The 26,166-nt window shown below is 31.3% G+C and overlaps 2 protein-coding genes across 2 annotated transcripts; one reads left to right on the plus strand and one right to left on the minus strand.

Annotated features, from left to right (window-relative positions):
* Positions 1-248: 248 nt before the first annotated feature.
* Positions 249-26,166, minus strand: LOC133175687 (perlucin-like protein). The gene is made up of 3 exons (XM_061310796.1): positions 26,101-26,166; positions 2,027-2,171; positions 249-481 (listed from the first exon to the last, which is right to left on the minus strand). Exons 1-3 carry the CDS (start codon positions 26,164-26,166, stop codon positions 249-251), a joined length of 444 nt encoding a protein of 147 aa, XP_061166780.1.
* LOC133175635 (toll-like receptor 4) lies at positions 10,949-12,928 on the plus strand. The gene is made up of 2 exons (XM_061310751.1): positions 10,949-11,948; positions 12,249-12,928. Exons 1-2 carry the CDS (start codon positions 10,949-10,951, stop codon positions 12,926-12,928), a joined length of 1,680 nt encoding a protein of 559 aa, XP_061166735.1.

Below are 26,166 nucleotides of genomic sequence, written 5' to 3' on the forward strand. Positions count from 1 at the left end.
ATCCATGCATCAAATTTTTGGTTGTGTTAAGTATCCTTTACATGTATATATACGTATGACTAATTGATAGCAATAATGTTTAACAGACACTTTTTACATCAATCACTAGTAAATTAATAAGTCTTCTCTGATCCAGACAACCTTTTACTGATTGCAGAGGTCTTGAATTATAATATTCATACTGAACTAGGCATCTGCGAGCATACATTTACTTCTTATTCATTACAAAAGAGTATATTTTGTCGATATCAGTTATCTTTTTCGCAAACGTAACCCTGTTTTGAGCTACATGTAAAATCTCCCCAATAAAAAGCATTGCTATCATCGGGAAAATAACACAGACATCTTTCTACTGTAGGGCTATTGGGCTCTGTTGGATGAAAGAATGTGTATCCAATGTTTTCACCGGTCGATTCCCATTTCCAATCACCTACTTTTCTCAAAGTGTTCCCACCGATCCAAAAAATCCATGGTAATTTATCTGCAACATAAATTTTGTGTATCAAAGAAAGTTCTTGTAAAAACTTCTGTGTCAATTGATTCATTAACGAACTTTAAAGCTAAAAACGTTCGTTTAAAGATACACTGACCATTGCATAATTCGGACGAAGTGAGATATTCTGACGAAGTTATCATTTGCTGCCGATTTTCCTAATATTTTAGAAATACTGCAAGCATGTTGTTATAAATAATTAAAACTTTATTCAAAAAGTAAACAATTAAAAATCCATTTTTAACAAAATTAACAATGTACTCTTTTCAAAATGAATTATATTTTGGAAAGTAAGGACAAATTTTTATTTGTGTACAAATACAGATTTGATGTTTTAAATTACGAGAAATCAAATCGATTTAAACCACAAGAAAGCCATACTTCGGGTATAAGTGTCGAGTTGTAATTACTATTAAATACTTTACGTTCTCGTTTCAATATGCATATAGCTTGCCGATATCATGTTATAACGAATCGTTAAAATTCTTTACTTAAAAACCTTAAAAAATAAATTCTGGATTGATGTGTTCAAGTACTGGGTTGATTTGAATAAAAATTGTACTGATTCTGATGTTACTGTAGACTCTCCACTGTTTTATAACTCTATGATCCATATTGGAGGGAAAACCTTTCATAGTAAAAAAAACTTTTTGACAATAATATTAGATATATTAATGATATTATTAGAATAGATGGCATTTTTTATAGTATGAATGCTTTTGCAATACTTATCCAGATATAAATATTAACTTTTTAGAATATTCTTGATAAATCCGTGCAATTAAAGGTTAGATAAAGAGGAGCAATCTTGATAAAAATTTACAAAAATCAGAAAATCCTCGTATTATGTCTAATTTTTATCTTGTATCAAAATGCAAAAAATTAAAAAACTTCTACCAAAGTCTAAATAAAAATTATTCTGCAACAGCTGGTTACAAAAAATGGATTGAATTATTTGATTTGGATAGCATGGAATGCAAAATAATTCTAAAATATTACCATTCCAAGTAACAAAAAACTGTAAACTCCAGTAGTTTGAGTACAGAATTTTAAATAAATTCTAACTCTTTTTTTATTTAAAATCAGAAAGGTTGTTTCTAAGCAGTGTAATTTTTGCCAAAAAGAAGAAGAGACAATTGAACATATCCTATGGGAATGTGATCTTGTACAATCACTCCTTGAAAACTGAGAATATTATCTCCAGCAAAAAAACCTCCATTTGTCTTTAACAAAAAATCATTCATTTTAGGTATTGGAGAAAAAAATAATGAAATGATTAATATCTCAATCTTATGGTTAAAATATTATATTTATACTTCTAGATGCTCTGAAAAACCTCTAAATGTGGACTCTGCGATATCACACTTGAGCTATTTTTACCAAACACAAAAATATATATCATATAAAAATGGTGAAAAAGAGAAATTTGACACTCAGTGGAACAGGTGGAACCAACTATTTTTGTAACTTTCTCTCTCTCTCTCTCTTTTAATTCTATATATGCACAATTCTGCTTTAAAAAAGATAAGGAACATTTTGTATAGAATGAATTGTGTTGAAAAAATGAAATAATTGAAGAAAATTCTTTACTTAAAGCATGGAGTTGTTGGATAATCCAGTCATTTTCCCTGGGTGTTTCCACTTTAGCAAGATAAGCGTTTTTTGTGTTGCATGCAACCTGAAAAAAATTATATAACAGCAAAGGTAAAATGTCCATCCTGTACATTCTAATCAAAAGATAATATAAATCAGAAGAAAATCAAAATGTTTATAAGAAGATCGCAAAAAAAGTTATTCCTAAAATCAAATACATTGCTTACATAAATATATAAATATAATATACATCATTATGTTAGCTCAATATTATATTTATATATATAGATCGATCCTTTTTTCTTCGTGTTTAAGGTATATGTATACATACTTTGCTTTCAAACCAACTTTTTTGTCCATCCCAAACATATAACAATGTCCATTGAATTCTATCCACGGATAATTACACATAGTTTCAGCAAAACCTGAAAAATGCCAATTTTCAATGGAATCCGATAGGAAAACGTAGATCACAATTGTACTTGTAACGGTAAAAATTGCTTGTATAAATAATGCGAACCGAACACCGTATTTTTAACCTGATAATTGTGTTTTTTATAGAGGTTTTGTCCTTGCTCCAGGTTTTTAATTTTATTTAGGAATTATGATATTAAAAAAAATTATATAAAAACGCTATTTGACAATTTATTAAGAAATATATTCTGTCATTGGGTATTTTAGCTGACTTGTTTCATACCAATTGTTAGGCCTTTTTTTTCATACTGAATTTGACTACGGAAAGTTCCGTCTACCTGATCAATACATTGGGGCTCACAGCGGGTGTGACCTATCAACAGGGGATGCTTACTCCTCCTAAGCACATGATCCCACCTCTGGCATTTCCAGGGGTACGTATGTTATGCCCTTTGCTTCACATTGTTGTGTTTATAGATTTTTTGAGATCGTTCACTGTTCGTTCTCTTCACCTTTTACATTTGTATCACCGGGGAAAATAAGGTTTTTTTTGTTTGTATGTTGTTTAACGTCCCTCTCGAGAATTTTTCACTCATATGGAGACGCCACCACTTGCCGGTGGAGAGCTGCAAATTTTGTCCTATACTCGGCACTTACGGCCATTGAGCAGTGAGGGATCTTTTTCGTGCCAGCACCTTCTGCGACACGGGACCTCGGTTTATACGGTCTCATCCGAAGGACCGATCTCCATGTCCCACAGTGGGATTCGAACCCGCGTCGTAAGGATCAACTCCTTACTCCGCGACTCTAGAGCAGACGCTCTAACCACTGCGCCACGCGGGCGAGGGGAAAATAAGTGTAAAACATTCCGGCAACAATAAAACAAAAAATGCTAATGATGGAATAGCACTCTTTTTATAAACTTAGGTCGGTAGGGCGAATTCTGGAAATCCAAAAATTCCACCCAAACAATCCGAAGCTTAGGACTTGACTAATTAACAAAGATGTATGTAACATATAAAAATACAATATAACAATGAAAATTAGCACAATGAGCATGAGTGACAGATGGCTTAAATAGAATAAATCATGATAAGTAAATTTATCGACACATTTTGCGATAAACAGTAATTAGCATAGTTATAGTCTTTCAAGGTGTTAAAAGTAATTATAGTTGTTTCTAAGTAAATTTCTAAATCAGCTAAAACTTCAATGAACGTGTCCCTAAAAACGGCTAATTCACAAATTAAACCATGATATTTGTATCATTTCAACAATTTATTTTGTTTTTTTATGTCAAGTCAAGTATTTTCTATGAATTGAAAGAAGTACTATACTAAAAGAAACACAAAACATATTACCTGCATATTGTTTGTAACTCTAAAGGAATATTTTATCGGTAAACTTTTTTGATGATTCATTGAAATTTAATAATGTAGGAGTTTGACTTAGATTTTTAAAGAATTTTGATGGTCTATTCACTAAACACAAAACACAACTCTCTGCGAAGAATTTTCTCATGTTTAATCAATATCGTTATAGATATTGTCAGTATCGTGTTGTATCGTGCTGTTTACATGTAATGACATATCTCTATGTCTATCAAAGGAAATTCGTCATATAGTTTTAAATTTAAACTGGTAAGATTCTTTAATATTTTACAAAGCTAAGAAAACTTCATTGTTAAGTTATTAAAACAATTGTCACAATCAGATATCAAGATATACATACCAACAGCAAAGAAGAAACAATAAACAATGCAAAAAAGAAATGCAGGACTTTTGAAATGCATCCTTAAAGGAATGGAATGCCTTGCTTTATTATTTCAACAGAAGTTTTAAATTGCTATATATTGAATCAGATATTGAACTAAATATTGCAACAGCTTGAAGCATATTGAACTACTGACTTTGGAAATAAAATAAATAACTTCAAAATGAAGTACTTTACTGATAAAGCAGTACTAGAGTTTTGATTTTAAAACAATTTCCTTCAGAGTTGCGATAGTTAAAATGCAAATAAATTATATTGATTAATACTGGCTAGAAAATAACTGTAGTTTATTACACTCGTGTTAGGTAAATATGTAATTCAATACTTGGCAGATGTGCAGATGATTGATTATAACGGGAAAGGGAGAAAAAAATTATCTACAAAAATTTCGAAATTACAAACTGCAATTCGAAAGGCAGTGATAGAAAAAAAAATAAACATGTGTTTCAATTAAATTGTTTAAACGAGCCAGATATGAGATCTAAAGTTTGCTTTTCTAATTACAGTTTGTTAGAAATTTGTATCTCTCAGCCGGTATAAAAATTTCAAGTGTTAAAACTTCACTGAGACAGCTTCACACAAACCTGCAGCAAAGCTTGTTTAGGTAAAAAAAAAAAAAAGGATTACAAGAATTGGCGATAAGATGACTTTATTTTTCTACATGTATATGGCATTACTTCTACGTCAGCCTTGGGACCAAACATGTATGTTTCTTGTAAATACAAGATATAACATTAACAAAAAGAAACACCTAGATTCCAAAATAATTTAATTTTTGTTAAAGGTTATTAAATGACTCATGTGAGGTTTGCAAAATATTGCTTGAAAGTATGTGATATGAAATTCATCGTCAGGTTTTAAATCCTAACATGACCAGATTGTAAATATGACCAACCAGTCCTGAATTACAAAGAAGTACTCGTACATGTATTAAGAACATGAACTTGGTTCCCCTTTGGCTCTCACAATATATTTCTGAAAAGTACCCAACCTCTATCCAGACACATGTATATTGTAATTTGTTACATGTATAGTCATGGTTATTATAGGTTCAAGTCAACTTGAAAGTATAAAGAAATATAAAAGTTTCCTTTTTTATTAGTCTACATCTAACATGCGACTCGAAAAACATATATGAAATAAAGTGAGTTCAAAAGATTTATTAGAATAGATTAACTTGGTCTCTCTAAGACAAAAATCGAAATTCAAACCAATAACAAAAAGATATTAAATTTTCAATATGTACAAACGAAATGAAATCATTCATCAGAAGGCAATACTTGTGGGTTGCAAATCATGCGGTCAATTTTTCTTTTAAAATCAGATTTATGGATATACTTTTTAAATTCAATGAAAATTTTCTGTTACGATAACTATGAAATATTTAAAATCGTCATTATGTCTTTTATGCAGGAACATTTTATTCAATAAAAGTCAAAAACATAACCATTTGTTCCCAACATTCGTAAAATAAACTTTCATAGAATCAACAAATATGAAATGAAAATGAACTTTGCTATTCTGTGTTTTTTTAAATATGCTATTGTTAATCATGTATTTGACATTAAATATAGAACGCCTACATAATATACTGTGTCCCACGGTACCAAGGACCTCACTTATCGCCTCATATCTCTAAATACCTTGGTCTTCTAGCCAGCTTCGATCGATAGATATTTTTTTTTTTCAAACTTCCTTTAACGAACCCTAGAGTGCAACCAGTGTGTTGACATGGCGGCAAATTCAAAGTCTACGGGGATTTAACATTGCCAAAATAGCGGTTACTTCGCAAGGGGATCCAACATTATTCATGATTTTCCGTACATCGCCGTCAGAGACGTAATGACGTAACACATGGTCGCTCTGTGCTTACCGACGTACAAAACGCAATACAGCCCGAGACTCTCCAAGTGTCCAATAAATTGCAAAACAGCATCTTCGACATACCTGGGAAGAAGTGTTTAATACTGATAAGAAAAGAGACTCAGTTCATATCTACTTTAGAAGTCATAACTGACAAAAGTAATCTGTAATGGATAGAAAGATCGAGGCTACAACAAAATTCATTACTTTACCAACAAAGAGTATGATAGATCTATCTGTAAGCAAGTACTAGTATGTTCTAATAATTTAGATTTGTAATTATTAACAACTTTACCTTTGCCTCGTAAATAAATCCAACACACTGGACAGTATACTATAGTTTGTTGCAAACACGGTTAAACAGTTTGTTGAACATCATATCACTTCTATCAATGAATTCACAATGCTTCCTGGCTGTGTTGCATTTATAGACTTTGAATTTGCCGCCGTGTCAATACACTGGTTGAACTCGAGAGTTTGTTTAAATGCAGGAAGTTTGTAAAAATAATGATCCATCGATCGAACCTAGTTTGAAGGCCAGGGTATTTATACATTTTAAGATATGAGTCGAAAAGTGAGGCCCTTGGTACCGTGGGACAGACTACAATTTATGTCTAACAGTCATTTCATTCAGAAATAATGATTTGCATAGAGTGGATCATCATTTTTCACTTCAGGCACTATTTCAACGAGATCCAAAGTGTGATATATGACAACAAGATAATCCCTACACGCCATTATCAGGTATTCATGATTGATATCAAAAGAAAGTGGAACAGGAGTGTTAGAAATATCTTTTATTTCATACTCTCTGTGGCTTAACTTCCGAGTCTAAAAATTCACAAAATGTAATTTTCTACCTGTTGAATTTCCAACAACAACACTGTTCTTAAAAATGCCAGGTTTCGATGGCGAGAAATGTTCACCCTTTGGGCTTTCCCATCCACTTGTATTGTTTTCCCTCTCGCAGATTACAACTCTCTTTAAGCCTAGTACTGTATCGGAAATCAAAGTCTAATCCTGTCACCTATTTCCACAGAAACATACGTTGGTTGTTTAAGAAACCATAATAACTTTACCGTATTTTTAAAGAATTTTTCCAGTCCCATTCTTAGAAATGGTATACTCGATAACTTTTTTTTTCTTTGGTTCGCAGACATTTACTTTTAAGGATGCTATAAAAATCTTATCACAAAACAGTACCGATTTTTCCCCCTCAGTTTGAAGACGTGGATTGCTGCGGCTGAAGTTACTGAAAAAAGAAAAAATAAATATAGAAAATTGTGAAAACTTTCTTATCTGTAGTATTCAGCTATTAAATTCTGAAAAATTTATATAATAGAAATTAATTAGTCCCCGAGGGTCTCTACAGCCCAGTAGCTAAGTACATGTACTTCGGTACTATCTTGAAAAGACGGTATTTATTTTATTGCTGTGGTAAAATTTAGGAATTTATTTCATAAAGAAGGATTATCTCCTTCATGCATAACTCTGATCCTCCGACATATTTGACTCCAGTCTTGGCACCCCTTTTTCAGCTCTTTTCCAAGTTTATTTTTTATTTTAAAAATTCGGATTTCCAAGGTTACGGCATGAGTATCACTAAGGAAACATAATTTGTCGAAATGCACATTTGTTGAATCAAAATTGGAACCGTATAAGATTTACATATCTGGTTTTTGATTAGCGAGAACCAATGTTGTTTCAGAAATGTCGGTTTTATGTTGTTTAAAATAGATACATAGGGTTTGTTAAATAATTGATTCTTGGTTTATGTATTTATTTAGGCTAAAGCGATTTCGAGAACTGCTGAACTAATTTTTGCAGAGTTGTAAATCTTTGTTATTCATGTCTCTTCAGAGACCACAAATATTTCTAGGTAAATTTGACAAATCTCGTAGGCTTCTGATCCCACCTCTGTTGTTTTCTTTGGTCCATGTTTTACCGTGTTCTCAATTTGCATTGTTTATATGATTTACGAGATTGACCACCATACGTCATCTTCATCCTTTTTGCACAATTGCAATGTCCTGGTGTTATGCTATGTCCTTAATGTTATTGAGACAAATGAATGATGATTCCATCTTTAGTAAGTGATCTTCGCATGACGTCGGCCTTTTATTCGAATTTCCTTTGATAAGGAACACAAAGTTTTGTTTTTTAACGTTCAAAACTTTTAATTCACAAAGAAAATCTTAATTTAGGAGTTTCCTTAAAAGTACACATGCATTTTTACATTATAATGTTTTTTTTTCATCTTCCTGGTTTGCCTTTGATATTGATCGATTTACCAGGTATTCTTTTATATTTACAGATACAATTACCTGAAGTCTTAAGAGGAAATATTTCAAAAAATACTCATATTATATTTTTCTAGAATTTGCCGATTAGCCAAACTAAGAAGCACAAAGAGGAGACGGAAGGTTACTGGGTCTAAAAATTGACTGATGCATATATATATATATATATATATATATATATATATATATATATATATATATATATATATATATATATATATATATATATATATATATATATATATATATATATATACAACAAGACGTTCCGACCGATTAACCGGTTAATTATATCTTTCTATTTTTGGTCAATTGAATTTGCATGCTTTGTTTTTCTTAATGTGGGTATGATTTTTAAACCATACAAAGCCTACACCCATAAAACGTAGAATTAATACTAACGTTATTTTAGATCGAAATGTAAAATCAATAAAGCGAATCATAGGTCCGACACTTATTTTGGCAGATAAAACTAATAAGTGATTTCCTGCTACAATGAAATTATGAATAAAACTTTTAATTTAATTAGATTGAATAATTAATGTTTTTTTTTAATTATTTTCACTCCATCAATTTTAATTTTTTGTCAATAATGATTTATTATTGATTGTATGTTGTTTTACGTCCCATTCGAGAAATTTTCACTCATATAGAGACGTCACCATATACCCGTGAAGGGCTTCAAATTTTGACCTTTCTCGGCACTCAGGGCCATTGAGCAGTGAGGGATCTTTATCGTGCCAACGCCTGCCGTGACCCGGGACCTCGGCTTTTAAGGTCTCATCCGAAGGACCCCCACTGTCACTTCAAAGTGCCGAGCGCATGGCGAAGGAACAGTTGCTACCCATTTTTTTTTATCAACTTAGGTCAGTCGCGGCCGAGATTCGAACTCACGACCTCCCGATCACGGAGAGAGCGCTCTACCGACTGAGCTACCGTGAACGGTCAAAGATGAACATTCGTGTACGTAAAGGTATCTTCACTGAACATAAAGTCAAACCAATTTTCAATGCTACACTCAACTTCATGCAGTATTTATATTTATTATGTAATATTGTAAAATTCCCATGAATTTCCTTATAATTATACAGTATTTGTTCGTTTAAAATTGTATAATCTTTATTACATTGTTTGCATATATTATCTAAGCATTCTGCGAAATGCTAATTTAAATCAAGAAAATTTAACATGTACATGTATTTACAATGTTATACTTGTGATGGAGCTTAGTCAGCTTTGTCAGGGCCCCATCCCTGGCAGCTGCCAACTTATTAGTTTATATAAAATCTGTTAATAAGTAGGATCTGGGAAATAAATATATATATATATAAAAAATTATGTTCTATGTGGGCAAAAATGTGTGCTTCAATTTCTTTCGTACTATATATATAGAGAGATTCTATATCTTAGAACAAACTATCAAAGTTTCAAACAATTTGAATTTGAGAAAAATTTGGCCTATCTGTTTTGTACTACCTTAAAACATCTTCGAACGGTCAAATGTTTTACAATTATTTCTGTCTTATTTTGTTTCCTTAGATAACTTTCGCAATTGTTAATCTATATAAACAAAAGAATATCTTCCAACACCTAAAACTTCCACGTCTTTAAAAAAAATATCTTCCAACACCTAAAACTTCCACGTCTTCAAAAAAAATGAAAAACATTACTTCCTTCTGTTGTCAAATATATAAATGACCACTATTGTTGAAATTAATAAATGGGTTACACGTACTTCCGTGCAGACTTAGTTCTTACACATACCATTTTGAGATAAATTTCGTTTAGATATTTGATGTGCATTGCATGGTTATTTCGAATAGGATACTATATATTTCTGATAATAGGTATGTATCGGTAAAATGAAAGCTTTTTGTAACGTTACTGTAAAAGTACCTTTTCCTCTTTACTTTCATTAAACCCAACATTTATACAATAGATTTCTTTTAGATCAATTCTCAGTAATTACAAAAAACGAGAGAGAGAAAGGGGGAGAGATGGAAATAATGTCTCTGAAATTTTAAGAACAATTAGTATAAGATGTTTGATTTAGGTCAAAGCAGGACAATGTTTTGCAGGAATTCTATCATCCTTAATATTTTCTTTCATGATTACAGGTCTTATGTTTGAGAAATATAACGAGGAAGATAATTGAAACTATTATTAATTCATTGCAGTTAAAAATAAATTAAATGAACATACGTCTTTTTTAGCAATGTCGACGAGAGGCTGGATCCCTATTTTGATGTTTTTGGTTATGGTGGGAGGAACCAGATATAAATGTCCCTTCAGCAGTCTATGCATGTGTACAGCCCATAACAAAAGTGTTTATGCTGATTGTTCACGACAGGGTCTTAGCAAGGCACCAGACTTTCCTATTTATGTCACTGGCATAAATTTAGCAAGGAATAACTTTTCGAATATACCCCAAAATCTTCCAAAGACTCTGCTTTATTTTGATATATCTCATAATATGTTATATACATTGAATAATACGTCACTGGCCAGGTATATGCATCTTCGAAACTTCAGCATTTCTTGGAACAGACTATTTGAGGTTCAGAAGGGCACTTTTCACAAAGCATCAGATCTTGAAAATCTGGACATTTCTAACAATAAAGTACTCACCATTGATGTGATCTCTAATATCTCTCAGGATCTAAGGAAATCAAGTATAAAAACTTTAAATTTCGAAAAGCTCCAATGCACATATGGTGTTAGCCAGATCTTAAAAATAAACCACATTGCATATTTGAAAAGTACCACATTACTAGAACTAAATTTAGCATCAAATAGAATAAACAGTCTGGAAACAGGCGCTTTGGCTTTCCTACCGAAATCTCTTCTTGTTCTAAATTTGGCGGATAATGTGTTGAGCTTTGGCCTTTACATCATTGAGTTTGCATCTTTACAAAGTTTAGAGATCCTGAACGTCAGCTTTCAATCTACTTTTCATCAAAATCTCATGAGCGGTGATGTCTTCGAAAAGTGCAATGATACACGGAGAAATCCAAACTTGGAAGTGGAATTGCATGAAATAGGGAAGCATTACAATATGACATCTTATGAAGATAAACTTTTTCCTAAAATGGATAATTTTCTAAAAGGGAATTTCAACTACACGGTTTACCTTCCTCCAAATCTACGCAAATTTTATTATCATGACAATTTATATAAAATGAGTATCCCCAAATTTTCTCTTGGGTCTCAAACTAAATTAACTCACGTATTTGCACAACAAAATATCATCTATGAGGTAATTGGACCAGTCACAGGTTTAGAAAGTATTAAGTATATTGATTTTTCTGGTAATTTTTGTGGTTTTATTTCAAAATTGTTTTTAAAATCGTTTTCAAAACTTGAATATCTGAATTTGTCGAATAATGCATTGGGCCATGTTTTTGAAAATGATAAGAATGGAGAAATTTTATCAGCACAAAGACAGTTATTAACTCTTGATTTGTCTATAAATAGAATATATCGTTTTTCAGAAAAAGTTTTTTTGAAGAACAGTAAGATAGTATATTTGAAGTTATGTCATAACTCAATGAGTGAATTTCAAGCACATATCGGTCATTTACGAAATCTCTCCCTATTTGATATATCTTATAATCAGCTGTCAGGCTTTGATTCATTAACGAGAGAAGCATTAACTAGCATATCAACAACTCACGTTGTTCAGGTCAATTTATTGGGCAACCGTCTTAAGTGTTCATGCGAAAATATTGATTCTGTAAAGTGGATGTACAATTCAAAAACCTTGGATTTTTTGCATTTTGAAAATTATACCTGTGCATTTGGCAATTTTGCAGAATATCCTTTGAAGGATATTGAGCATATACTTGACAGATTAGAGAAAACATGTTCTTCGTACACAGTAACTACAGTTGTCATGATATCACTGATCATTTCTGCCGTTACAGTAACAGTGAGTAGAATTGTATATAGGTACAGATGGAAGCTTCGATATATGTACTTTGTCGCAAAAAACAAATACAAAGATGGAGACAATTATCAGCAGTTAAAAACTCATAGTTCCTACCGCTTTGATGCTTTCATATCATATGCAGATGAAGACCGTCGATTTGTTATCAAACTTGTTGAAAAAGTTGAAAAAGAGTACAATATAAAGTTATGTATTCACCACAGAGATTTTATCCCAGGTACAGGAATAATGGACAACATCACGAACGCTATTCATTGTAGCAGACGAACAGTCTGTGTTATGACGACACACTTCTTAAAATCATACTGGTGCATGTATGAGTTAAACATGGCGCGAATGGAAGCCATTTATTCTCGCAACGGCAATAATGTTTTGTTTTTGATAGTTCTGGATAAGAATATCCTGAAAAGGATTCCTCTACATTTAATGGACCTTGTTGATAGCAAGTCGTACATGGAATACCCTGGAACGGAAAAGGACGTAGCACTTCTAGCATTCATATCGAAACTTGGGGAGACATTAAAATCAAAGGACAATGGTATTTAATTTTGGTGTACGCGCGAAAGCATGTCCCTCTTTTATCATGCTGTTCTTGATATCTTTGCAGGATATATGGCATCATTTGAAAAATACGTCTTTTTGCATTATCTTGTTATTTTGAACATTTCAGTTGCAAAAATGAACGTTATATATGATGCAGAAATTCACTCTTTATATTTCATTACTAAAACGGACTATTAAGCTACATGTACGTTACAAAACTGTTCTTTTGAAAAGAAAACTCATCTTTCTTGTTTTAGTAATTAAAACCTTTTATATTATGCATATTTTGAACTTTGTATGATGAAAGAATAATTATGCTATTATCATTATGCTAAATTGTCAATTATAAAATGAACTAAACAAAACTTACATGGCAAAGTATACCAAAGTGAGGGTGGTGAAAAAAATTAGACTAAAGATAGTTTCTGTGAATTATGCACATATACTTTCGTTTGATCAGATGTACTCGGACCCAAATTTTGTAAAGTGGGTAGGTAGGTAGATTTTTTTTTTTTGGCAGTATCTAACAAATTGATTTTTGTCATACAAAAAACACAGAATTAGAAATTTATTGATGTTTCATTACACACTGGACAGCTAGACAGATTTAATATTTATTGTTCTCAATAAAACAAGTGTCTTGGAGAAATTATAAACCTCAACTTAATAATGACACAAACTTTATTTCCCAGAAACCAAAAAAAGAAAAAAAAAAGAAATTATTAATGAAATTAAAATACTTAAAAAAATGATTGGGTAGGGGTGATTTTGATGGATCTTTTGGAGTACATCAAACAAATCATTCTTAGCTCACCTGAGCCAATGGCTCAAGTGAGCTTTTCTGATCAAAATTTTTCTGTGGCCGTCGTTGTTGTAAACTTTTCACATTTGAATCTTCTCAAGAACCACTGGGCCAATTTTACATAACAATACTGATACATAGGAAAGATCTTTAAAATTCTTCTCAAGACCAATATTGTCAAAATTGTTCATAATGATATAAAAGCATCCTAAAGTAATGTAGATTCAATTTATTCAAATAATGACACCCCCCTCCCCAGGAGAATAAAGGGGCCATAACAGGGGTCATAGTTATACAGTTAAACTCGTTTAGTACGAACACGGATATTGCGAATTTACGGATATAGCAAAGTTTTCTTGGATCCCCAGCTAAATATATTTTACTAATTCCTTATACAGATTACTAATTCCTTATACGGATATAATGAATTACGGATATAGCGAAGTAATTTCACAGGTCCCAGTGACTTCGTTATAACCGAGTTTTACTGTACAAAGGATATATCAATAAAAATTTTCTTCTTAAGAACAGCAATGCTAATATGTGTTATATTAATTCAAAAGCATCCTTAGAAAGTGTAGAATTCATACCCCCCTCCCCCCTTCCGAACCACTTTTATATAAAAAATCTATTTGACAATTTATTAAGATTTTTTTATTTTATATAAATCTTAGCGCAGCGGTTTGAATTTATGAAATTATTATTTTTCAAGTAAAGCTTTAAGACAAACTGGAGTGACAAGTATATATTTGTACTGACATTTACTGTGTTAACGCCCCTTGACCTTAGTGACCTTGTACATACGTTGTTACTTTCCTATGGTAAGAATGTTAAATCTGTAACATCCTAAATATTATAATTTGTTTTGGTATCTTGATTGGCTAGTAAGGAATCTTGATAGGGTCAAATAGTACAATATAGCACCAAGAGCATCGACTAAAGGGTTGACGGCGCAGAAATGCGTTTGCACGATGACGATGAAGCGATATTCACTCTCACTTCATCGTTCTATTGCACCATCGTCATCGCAATATTGTGTCATGTCACTGCTCTCTTGCTGCATCGCGTCATCGTTATGACACCATCGTGACATCGTCATCGTAATATCGCAACATACACCCAACAGTCGATGCTCAATAGTGCGGTAGTGATCTCCGTGGCTCTATCCGGATCCCATACTATCTGGATTCCATTATTATTCTTTGACGCTCATATGCGATATCATGTAAGTGTTGAACTAAAAATGACCAAGTCTACAGGTTCTGTCCTTAAATATAAATTATTCAAGTGCAAACAGTAATTTATATTAGATCTATATAATTCTTGCACGGTATGAATTTATATTTTACTCTCACTTTAAATGCAAAACACAATACATGTGTTTTCTTCACATAAAAATGTACTCTTTAAAATTAGTATAATAGCAATTTATTTTACGGCATGGAATAAGAAAATGTTCGAATTGTGATGGTTTCATCAAACATTAGCAGTTGTGAAAAAAGTCCTAGAATATAAACGTATCTTAATCGTCTCTGATACATGTATTTTTAGACAGAGAGAGTAATTTGGGCAAGCATTGACATTTTATTTGTGTTAAATACAATTTAATCTATGGTCGTTATCATGAAATTGTTAGCAAATGTAACCTGACATTGGGTCGTATTTTGGCTGACTTGTTTCATACCAATTGTTAGGCCTTTGTTTTTATACTGAATTGAACTACGCAAAGTTCCGTCTACCTGATCAATACATTGGGGCTTACGGCGGGTGGAACCGGTCATCAGGGGATACTTACTCCTCCTAGGCACCTGATTCCACATCTGGAATATCCGGGGGTCCGTGTGTTATGCCCTTTGCTTCACATTGTTGTGTTTTTAGACTTTTTGAGATCGATCACTGTTCGTTATCTTCACCTTTTACATTTGTTCCTGCGGGGAGAATAAGTGAAAAACATCCCGTAAACAATAAAACAAACAAAAAAAAAAATTGCTAACGATGGAATAGCACTTTATTATAAACTTAGGCCGGTAAGGTGAATTCTGGAAATCCAAAAATTTCACCCGAACAATTCGAAGCCTAGGACTTGACTGATTTACAAAGATGTTTGTAACATATAGGTAAAAATATAATAGTGACAATAGTCACATTGAGAATAAGTGACAGATGGCTTAGATAGAATAACTCATGATAAGTAAATTAATCAACACATTTTGAGCTAACCAGTATATTAGCATAATTAAAGTCTTTCAAAGTGTTAAAAGTAATTATAGTTTTTCGAAGTAAATTTCTAAATCAGCTAAAACTTCAATAAATGTGTCCCTAAAATCGTCTATATATCACAAATTACACCATGATATTTGTATCATTCCAACAATTTAATTTGTTTTTATGTTAAGTCAAGTATTTTCTCTGAATTAGAAGAAGTACTACATGTATACCAAGAGAAACACAAAATATATTACCTGTATGTTGTTTGTAACTCTAAAGGAATATTTTATCGATAAGATTATTTAGTGATTCAATGACATTTTATTATGTAGGAGTTTGAATTTTTAGGGTCTATTAACTAAAAACAAAATTATGCAACTCTCTGCGAAGAATTTATTTTCTCATATTTAATATCGTTATAGATATTGTCAGTATTGTGTTGTATCGTGCTGTTTACATATAATCATATATCTCCTTGTCTTTCAAAGAAAATTCGTCATATAAATTTAAAGTTAAACAGGTAAGATTCTTAACTATTTTACAAAGCTAGAAAACCTTTAAATTATTGTTCAGTTATAAAAACAATTTTCATGATTAAATATCAAGATATACATACCAACAGCAACAAAGAAGCCCTAAACATCGCAGAAAGGAAATACAGGACTTTTGAAATGCATCCTAAATAGAATGGAAAGCCTTGTTCTATTATTTCAACAGATTTAAAATTGCTGTATATTGTATCAGGTATTGATTAAAATACTGCAACAGCTTGAAGCATATTGAACTACTGATTTTGGAAATAAAATTAATAACTTCAAAACGAAGTACTTAACTGATAAAGCAGTACTAGAGTTTTGATTCAAAACAATTTCCTCAGAGTTGCGATAGTTAAAATGCAAATAAATTACATACATTGTATATTGGTTAATACTGACTCGAAAATAACGGTAGTTTATTACACTTGTGTTAGATAAATCTGTAATTCTATGCTTGGCACATGCGCAGATGATTGATTATAACGGGAAAGAGAAAAATAAAAGTTATATACAAAATTTCGAAATTGCAAACTGCAATTCGAAAGGCAATGGTAGAAAAAAATAAACACGTGTTTCAATTGTTTCAACTAGCCAGGTATGAGATCTAAATTTTGCTTTTCTAATTACAATTTGTTAAAAATTTGTATCTCTTAGCCGATATAAAATGTCAAGTGTTAAACTTCACTGGAGACAGCTTTAAACAAACCTGCAGCAAAGCTTGTTTAGGTAAAAAAAGATTACAAGAATTGGCGATAAGATGACTTCATTTTACTTTTAATTATGGCATTACTTCTATGTCAGCCTTGGGACCAAACATGTATGTTTCTTGTAAATACAAGATATAACATTAACAAAAAGAAATAATTTAATTTTTGTTAAATGTTATTAAATTACTCAAGTGAGGTTTGTAAAATATATCAGCTGTCTCGTTTAAAGTCATCATTTAGTAAGTTCTATGGTCGATACAGTGACCTTGTCAGCAAATACAATTTATCATTGAGTCAAATGCTGACTGACGTTTTTCATACTAATTGTTAGGCCATTATTTACACACTGAATTTTCAACGGATTTTCCCGTTATTTCCCGATCATGACAAGGAGCACACGGCGGGTGTGACCGGTCGGCAGGGGATGCTCACTCCTCAATGGCACCTGATCCCACCTCTGATGTTTGGAGGTCCGTGGTTGCTCTGCTCCTATTTTGTATTGTTCAATGGACTTTTGAGCTTGAATACTGTTCGTTATCTCCATATATTTCATTGCTTGAAAGTATGTGATATGAAATCCATTGTCAGGTTTGAAATCCTGACATGGCCAGATTGTAATTTTGACCAACCAGACTTGAATTACAATGAAATACTCGTACATGTATTAAGAACATGAACTTGGTTCCCCTTTGCATCTCACAATATAATTCTTGGAAGTACCCAACCTCTATCCAGATACATGTATATTATAATTTGTCATGTATATTGTAATTTGTTAGGTATATTGCAATATGTTACATGTATAATCATGGTTATTATAGGTTCATGTCAACTTCAAAGTATAAATAAATGTAAAAGTTTCCTTTTTTATTAGTCTACATCTAATATGCGACTCAAAAAACATAATATATTATATTTGAAGAATATATTTAAAGAATTTTTCCAGTCCCATTCTTGGAAATGGTATACTCGATAACTTCGTTTTTCTCTGGTTCGCAGACATATACTTTTGAGGATGCAATAAAAGTCTTCTCTCAAAACAGTATCGATTTTCCCCCCTCAATTTGAAGAGGTGGATTGTTGCGTCTGAAGTTACTGAAAAAAGAAAGATTAAATATAGAAAATTGTGAAAACTTTCTTATCTGTAGTACTCAGCTATTAAATTCTTAAAATTTTATATAATAGAAATTAATTAGTCCCCGAGGGTCTCTACAGCCCAGTAGCTTCGTACTTCGGTACTATCTTTAAAATACGGATATCTATTTAATTGCTGTGGTAAAATTTAGAAATTTATTTCATAAAGAAGGATTATCTCCCTCATACATAACTCTGATCCTTCGACATATTTGGCTTCAGTCTATGGGACCCCTTTTCAGCTCTTTTCCAAGTTTATTTTTATTTAAAAATTTCGGATTTCCAAGGTTGCGGCATGAGCATCACTGAAGAGACATAATTTGTCGAAATGCGCATTTGTTGAATCAAAATTGGTACCGTATAAGATTTACATATCTGGTTTTTGGTTAGCAATAACGAATGTTGTTTCAGGAATGTCGGTTTTATGTTTTAAATAGATACATAGGGTTTGTTTTATAATTGATTCTTGGTTTATGTATTTATTTAGGCCAAATCGATTTCGAGAACCGTTGAACTAATTTGTGCAGAGTTGTAAATCTCTGTTATTCATGTCTCTTCAGAGACCACAAATATTTCTAGGTAAATTTTGACAAATCTAGTAGGCTTCTGATCCCACCTCTGTTGTTTTCTTTGGTCCGTGTTTTTACCGTGTTCTCAATTTGCATTGTCTATATGATTTACGACATTGGCCACCATACGTCATCTTCATAATTTTTTGCACAATTGCAATGTCCTGGTGTTATGCTATGTCCTTAAGGTTATTGAGACAAATGAATGATGATTCCATCTTAAGTAAGTGATCTTTGCATGACGTGGGCCTTTTATATGAGTTTTCTTAGATAAGGAACACAAAGTTTTGTTTTTTGACTTTTAAAACTTTTAATTCACAAAGAAAATCCTGATTTAGGAGTTTCCTTAAAAGTACACATGCATTTTTACATTATAATGTTTTTTTTTTAATCTTCCTGGTTTGCCTTTTTTAATGATCGGATAACCAGGTATTCTTTTATATTTACAGATACAATTACATGAATTCTTAAGAGGAAATATTTCAAAAATAATCAAATATATTTCTAGTATTTGCAGCAGATTAGCAAACCTAAGAAGCATAATGACGAGACGGAAGTTTACTGGTTCAAAAAATTGACTTATGCATATATATATATATATATATATATATATATATATATATATATATATATATATATATATATATATATATATATATATATATATATATATATATATGGGATGAAAATCGAATACGGAATTGCTAATCGGTTAAACGCAAGACGTTCCGACCAATTAACCGATTAATTATATCAATAAACATACATACACATTTTCTTGACATTTATTTTTAAGTAAATTGTGTCTGCTATATCTCAGAGATTTCGACAACTTTCTATTATTGGTCAATTTAATTTGCATGCTTTGTTTTTCTTAATGAAGGTATGATTTTAAAAACATACAAAGCCTACACCCATACAACGTAGAATTAATACTAACGTAATTTTAGATCGAAATATAAAATCAATAAAACGAATCTTAGGTCCGACACTTATTTTGGCAAATAAAACTATTAATTGATTTCCTGCTACAATGAAAATATGAATAAAACTTTTAATTTAACTAGATTGAATAATTAATGTGCTTTTTTTCATTTTCAGACCATCAATTTTAATTATTTGTCAATAATCAACATTCGTGTACATAAAGGTATCTTGGAAATAATGTCACTGAAATTTTAAGAACAATTAGTATAAGATGTTTGATTTAGGTTAAACCAGGACAATGTTTTGCAGAAATTCTATCATCCTCAATATATTCTTTCATGATTACAGGTCTTTTGTTTGAGAAATATAACGAGGAAGATAATTGAAACTATTATTAATTCATTGCAGTTAAAAATAAATTATATGAACATACGTCTTTTTTAGCAATGTCGACGAGAGGCTGGATCCCTATTTTGATGTTTTTGGTTATGGTGGGAGGAACCAGATATAAATGTCCCTTCAGCAGTCTATGCATGTGTACAGCCCATAACAAAAGTGTTTATGCTGATTGTTCACGACAGGGTCTTAGCAAGGCACCAGACTTTCCTATTTATGTCACTGGCATAAATTTAGCAAGGAATAACTTTTCAAATATACCCCAAAACCTTCCAAAGACTCTGCTTTATTTTGATATATCTCATAATATGTTATATACATTGAATAATACGTCACTGGCCAGATATATACATCTTCGAAACTTCAGCATTTCTTGGAACAGACTATATGAGGTTCAGAAGGGTACTTTTCACAAAGCATCAGATCTTGAAAATCTGGACATTTCTAACAATAAAGTACTCACCATTGATGTGATATCTAATATCTCTCAGGATCTAAGGAAATCAAGTATAAAAACTTTAAATTTCGAAAAGCTCCAATGCACATATGGTGTTAGCCAGATCTTAAAAATAAACCACATTGCATATTTGAAAAGTACCACATTACAAGAACTAAATTTAGCATCAAACAGAATTAACAGTTTAGAAACAGGCGCTTTGGCCTTTCTACCGAAATCTCTTCTTGTTCTAAATTTGGCGGATAATGTATTGAGCTTTGGCCTTTACATCATTGAGTTTGCATCTTTGCAAAGTTTAGAGATCCTGAACGTCAGTTTTCAATCCATTTTTCATCAAGTTCTCATGAGCGGTGATGTCTTCAAAAAGTGCAATGATACACGGAGAAATCCAAACTTTGAAATGGAACCACATGAAATAAGGAAGCATTACAATATGACATCTTATGAAGATAAACTTTTTCCTAAAATGGATAGTTTTCTAAAAGGGAATTTCAACTACACGGTTTACCTTCCTCCAAATCTACGCAAATTTTATTATCATGACAATTTATATAAAATGAGTATCCCCAAATTTTCTCTTGGGTCTCATACTAAATTAACTCATGTATTTGCACAACGAAATATCATCTATGAGTTAATTGGACCTGTCACAGGTGTACAAAATATTAAGTATATTGATTTTTCTGGTAATTTTTGTGGTTTTATTTCAAAATTATTTTTTTAAATCGTTCTCAAAACTTGAATACCTGAATCTGTCGAATAATGCATTGGGCCATGTTTTTGAAAATGATAAGAATGGAGAAATTCTATCAGTACAAAGACATTTATTAATTCTTGATTTGTCTGTCAATAGAATATATTGTTTTTCAGAAAAAGTTTTTTTAAAGAACAGTAAAATAGTATGTTTGAAGTTATGTCATAACTCACTTAGTGAATTTCAAGCACATATCGGTCATTTACGAAATCTCTCCCTATTTGATATATCTTATAATCAGCTGTCAGGCTTTGATTCATTAACGAGAGAAGCATTAACTAGCATATCAACAACTCACGTTGTTCAGGTCAATTTATTGGGCAACCGTCTTAAGTGTTCATGCGAAAATATTGATTCTGTGAAGTGGATGTACAATTCAAAAACCTTGGATTTTTTGCATTTTGAAAATTATACCTGTGTATTTGGCAATTTTGCAGAATATCCTTTGAAGGATATTGAGCATATACTTGACAGATTAGAGAAAACATGTTCTTCGTACACAGTAACTACAGTTGTTATGATATCACTGATCATTTCTGCCGTTACAGTAACAATGAGTAGAATTGTATATAGGTACAGATGGAAGCTTCGATATATGTACTTTGTCGCAAAAAACAAATACAAAGATGGAGACAATTATCAGCAGTTAAAAACTCATAGTTCCTACCGCTTTGATGCTTTCATATCATATGCAGATGAAGACCGTCGATTTGTTATCAAACTTGTTGAAAAAGTTGAAAAAGAGTACAATATAAAGTTATGTATTCACCACAGAGATTTTATCCCAGGTACAGGAATAATGGACAACATCACGAACGCTATTCACTGTAGCAGACGAACAGTCTGTGTTATGACAGCACACTTCTTAAAATCATACTGGTGCATGTATGAGTTAAACATGGCGCGAATGGAAGCCATTTATTCTCGCAACGGCAATAATGTTTTGTTTTTGGTAGTTCTGGAAAAGAATATCCTGAAAAGGATTCCTCTACATTTAATGGACCTTGTTGATAGCAAGTCGTACATGGAATACCCTGGAACGGAAAAGGACGTAGCACTTCTAGCATTCATATCGAAACTTGGGGAGACATTGAAATCAAAGGACAATGGTATTTAATTTTGGTGTACGCGCGAAAGCATGTCCCTCTTTTATCATGCTGTTCTTGATATCTTTGCAGGATATATGGCATCGTTTGAAAACTACTTCTTTTTGCATTATCTTGTTATTTTGAACATTTCAGTTGCAAAAATGAACGTTATTTATGATGTAAAAATTCACTCTTTATATTTTATTACTAAAACGTACTTTTAAGCTACATGTACGTTACAAAGCTGTTCTTTTGAAAAGAAAAGTCAACTTTTTATTTTAGTAATTAAAACCTTTTATATTATGCATATTTTGAACTTTGTATGATGAGAAGATAATTATGCTGTTATCATTATGCTAAATTGTCAATTATAAAATTAACTAAACAAAACTTACATGGCAAAGTATACCAAAGTGAGGGTGGTGAAAAAAATTAGACTATAAAGATAGTTTCTATGAATTATGCACATTTATGTATATATCTAGTTTGACATAGAGCGAGGTTTATTGTAATTCTGAGGTCAAAATGTAAATGAAAGTAAAATGAATTCAATGCCTTTCTTAACTTATGTTTGCTGAATGATTCAAAACATAATCGGTTCTTTCTTGCACTAGAGAACACATCCAACAACATACATGTATCACATAGATAAAGATATAGTTTTAAAGTGTAATTTTAAGAAAATACTGAATTGAAATTGCAAGCGAGAAGTATCAAAATGATTAATAGATAATCAAAACTTGACACAAAGGGCTATTTTTATTTAATGAGATTAAATAGCAGAGGTGTGTTATTATGAAAGCTTTAAATACTTTCGTTGAGCAAAATCTTTACAGATAAGTAATGAGAACGTTTACAGACTGCTCTGCACATCATGTTGGCCTCAACATAGATATTTTATAATGAAGTTAATTGCTTAACGGTTATGCGCATTACCTAAAACCAATAGAATGGATAGGTTAAGTACCTATACACATAAAATGAAGTAACTGGAATTGATTTTTCAAAGTTCAGCATCCCTCTGCTCACTAATATTAAATTTTACTCAACCTTCAAGGTTTTCCGTAGGAATTCTATTTTTCAATTAAAATGCAAACAATTTCAGCATACCTTGCGGAGCAAAATTTGACAAAAATAGCCTTTGTACTTAATAATTTTATGAATAGTCGTCTCTACAGACCGATAAACTCGCTTGTTGTGAATTTGTTGTCGGATGGCATGAGTTTATTGGTGTGTAGAGACGACTATAAGCGGTTAGGAGGTGGATAAAATATACGGGTTGGTTATAGAATGTCTAAAATTAGGGGATGAAACGTTGTTGATTGACCAATGCTGAAAAGTGGCGAAATACATCCCCAAAGTGCGCAGAAAATATTTCTCCGTAAATTGCAATTTATTTACATTAAGGGATCTGTAGCGTTATGGTCAAAGACAAAAATATAAAACCATAACGCTACAGTTCTGCAACTATCTATAGGATAAAATTATTATCATCTTGAGAGAAAGAGAGAGAGAGAGGTGACACATTACGTTTGAAAACTGGATATGAAGTTCCAGTGTAAGCTGCCATTGATAAGCTGGTGGTTTGGCAAGTGACGCGATTTCTAAATATAGAGATCTAAACGTATGACAGTCCATCTTAAAGAAAAACTACACAGGAATCATAAAAAGTCATAGAGATAGGATCGCTTGGGTAGTGGTGGGTCTTCAAAATACGTGCAGTTATCTAGGCTCTTGCGTAAATGATGGTCAGCGCGTGTGTATCAAAATGCACTACTAGTAAACATGGGCATCGACTAGATCAGCTAATGAGTGGATCCAAGAATTTACAGTAAAAGGAAATCACAGTGAAAACATTTACATAAATACTCGCATTAATGCTTAAATACAACTGGTATGAATTTATGGAGAAAACTTTACTTTTATGTGTACTTTAGACATTCAATAAATTGCTGCCATTTTTAAAATAAAACAAATCTTATTCAGTTAATGTATTTCGAGAAAAATTTTGAACTTAAAAGCACAAGTTAAACAGAGATATAAATGTCTCTGATTTAAGAAACTACAGGCATTAGAAAAATGATCATAAAGAATCATTGTGAGTATTTTCATTGTTGGTTAATTGCAAAAAAGTAATCAAATCACTTCTTCTATTCTTGAAATAATGCCAAAGTTATTATATTATTATTGTTATGAATTATTATATAAAATGATTGTTTCCTAGAACAACCTAAAAATTGTGTTGATAAATTTTTCAGATAATTTGTAAATGCTTAATCTTAGATGATAACGTTTTTATTTTATTACTTTCCTCTATTTAAATGCATGTGAGGATAAACCATATGTTTAAAGTATACGTAGGCTTTGTGTGTATTGCAAGAAAAGTTTCACCGGTTGATTCCCATTTCCAATCACCAATTTTTCTCAAAATGTACCCACCAATCCAAAGAATCCGGTTTTTATCTAAAACATAAATTTTGTAAATCAAAGAAAGTTCTAAGAATTCTGTGTCAGCTGATTTATTCAAGAAATTTTGAAACTAAAAAAATGTTGTTTGCTGCACTCTTTCATTTTCTTTTCTTATATTGTATAATGTGGATACAAGCTAAGCAATAACTCCTGTGTATAATTTATCTTTTTTCATTTCTTTCTTTTCTAGTTTACATTAGAAATTAATAAAAATAATTATGAATTACTTTTTCATTGTCAACTATTACACATATTTGTTAATTCTAAACATTTTAATATCCAATCCATTTATGTAATTTGACTTTACATAATAAAATATTGATTAAATTTCATTTCACTTAAATATTGTTTAAGATGCAATGATCATAATATAATTTGTTTTCAATAGAAGATATATATTTTTTAAAATTTCGTTTGACATAATTTGTATTTTATTAGGGCTTTCACATGAGGTATTATGGCGAAGTATTCATTTGCATGTTTGCTTTCCTTAATTTTTTAAAACATTGCAGGTATGTTATACAAAATTGACTTCAATCGAAAAGTTAAAAAAAAAATTAAAGCAGCATTTCCTACAAAATTAACAATTCACTCCTTTCAAAGTGAATTATTTTTAAGATAATAGGAACAAATTTCTTGTTCTGCACTAATGAATAATGGGTCTTTTTTTTTAAATTACAGAAAAGTCCAGCAAAAATTTGGTTATGTGTCAATAAATATTGCATGTAACTTGCCAATATCTTATCATATAATGAATTTTTAATTTTTCTCACTTAAAGCAAAGAATTGTTGGACAATCTAGTCATTTTCCTTCGGTGTTTCCACATTAGCAAGATAAGAGTTTTTTGTGTTGCATGCAATCTGAAAAACATTAAATAATGTAACAGGAACGGTTAAATATCTAACCTTTTCATGCTAATTTTAAAAGATAATTTAAATAAAAAGAAATCAAGAAATATAGATGTTTTAAAGTATATCGCGTAAAAGTAATCATTTAAATCAAATGCATTGCTTACAAAAATATATACATTGTATCATCATGCTAGCTCAATATCATTTTAAATCATTTTTATACAAGTATTTAAGATCCTTTTCTTATCATAGTGTTTAAGCTTATTGTATACATACTTTGCTTTCAAACCAACTTTTTTTGTCCAACCCAAACATATAACAATGTCCATTGATTCTAACCAT

This window comes from Saccostrea echinata, unplaced genomic scaffold (assembly GCF_033153115.1).
Source record: "Saccostrea echinata isolate AGI-Se365-2 ecotype Australia unplaced genomic scaffold, CSIRO_AGI_Sech_v1 ptg000064l, whole genome shotgun sequence".
Classification (NCBI taxonomy): Eukaryota; Metazoa; Mollusca; class Bivalvia; order Ostreida; family Ostreidae; genus Saccostrea; species Saccostrea echinata.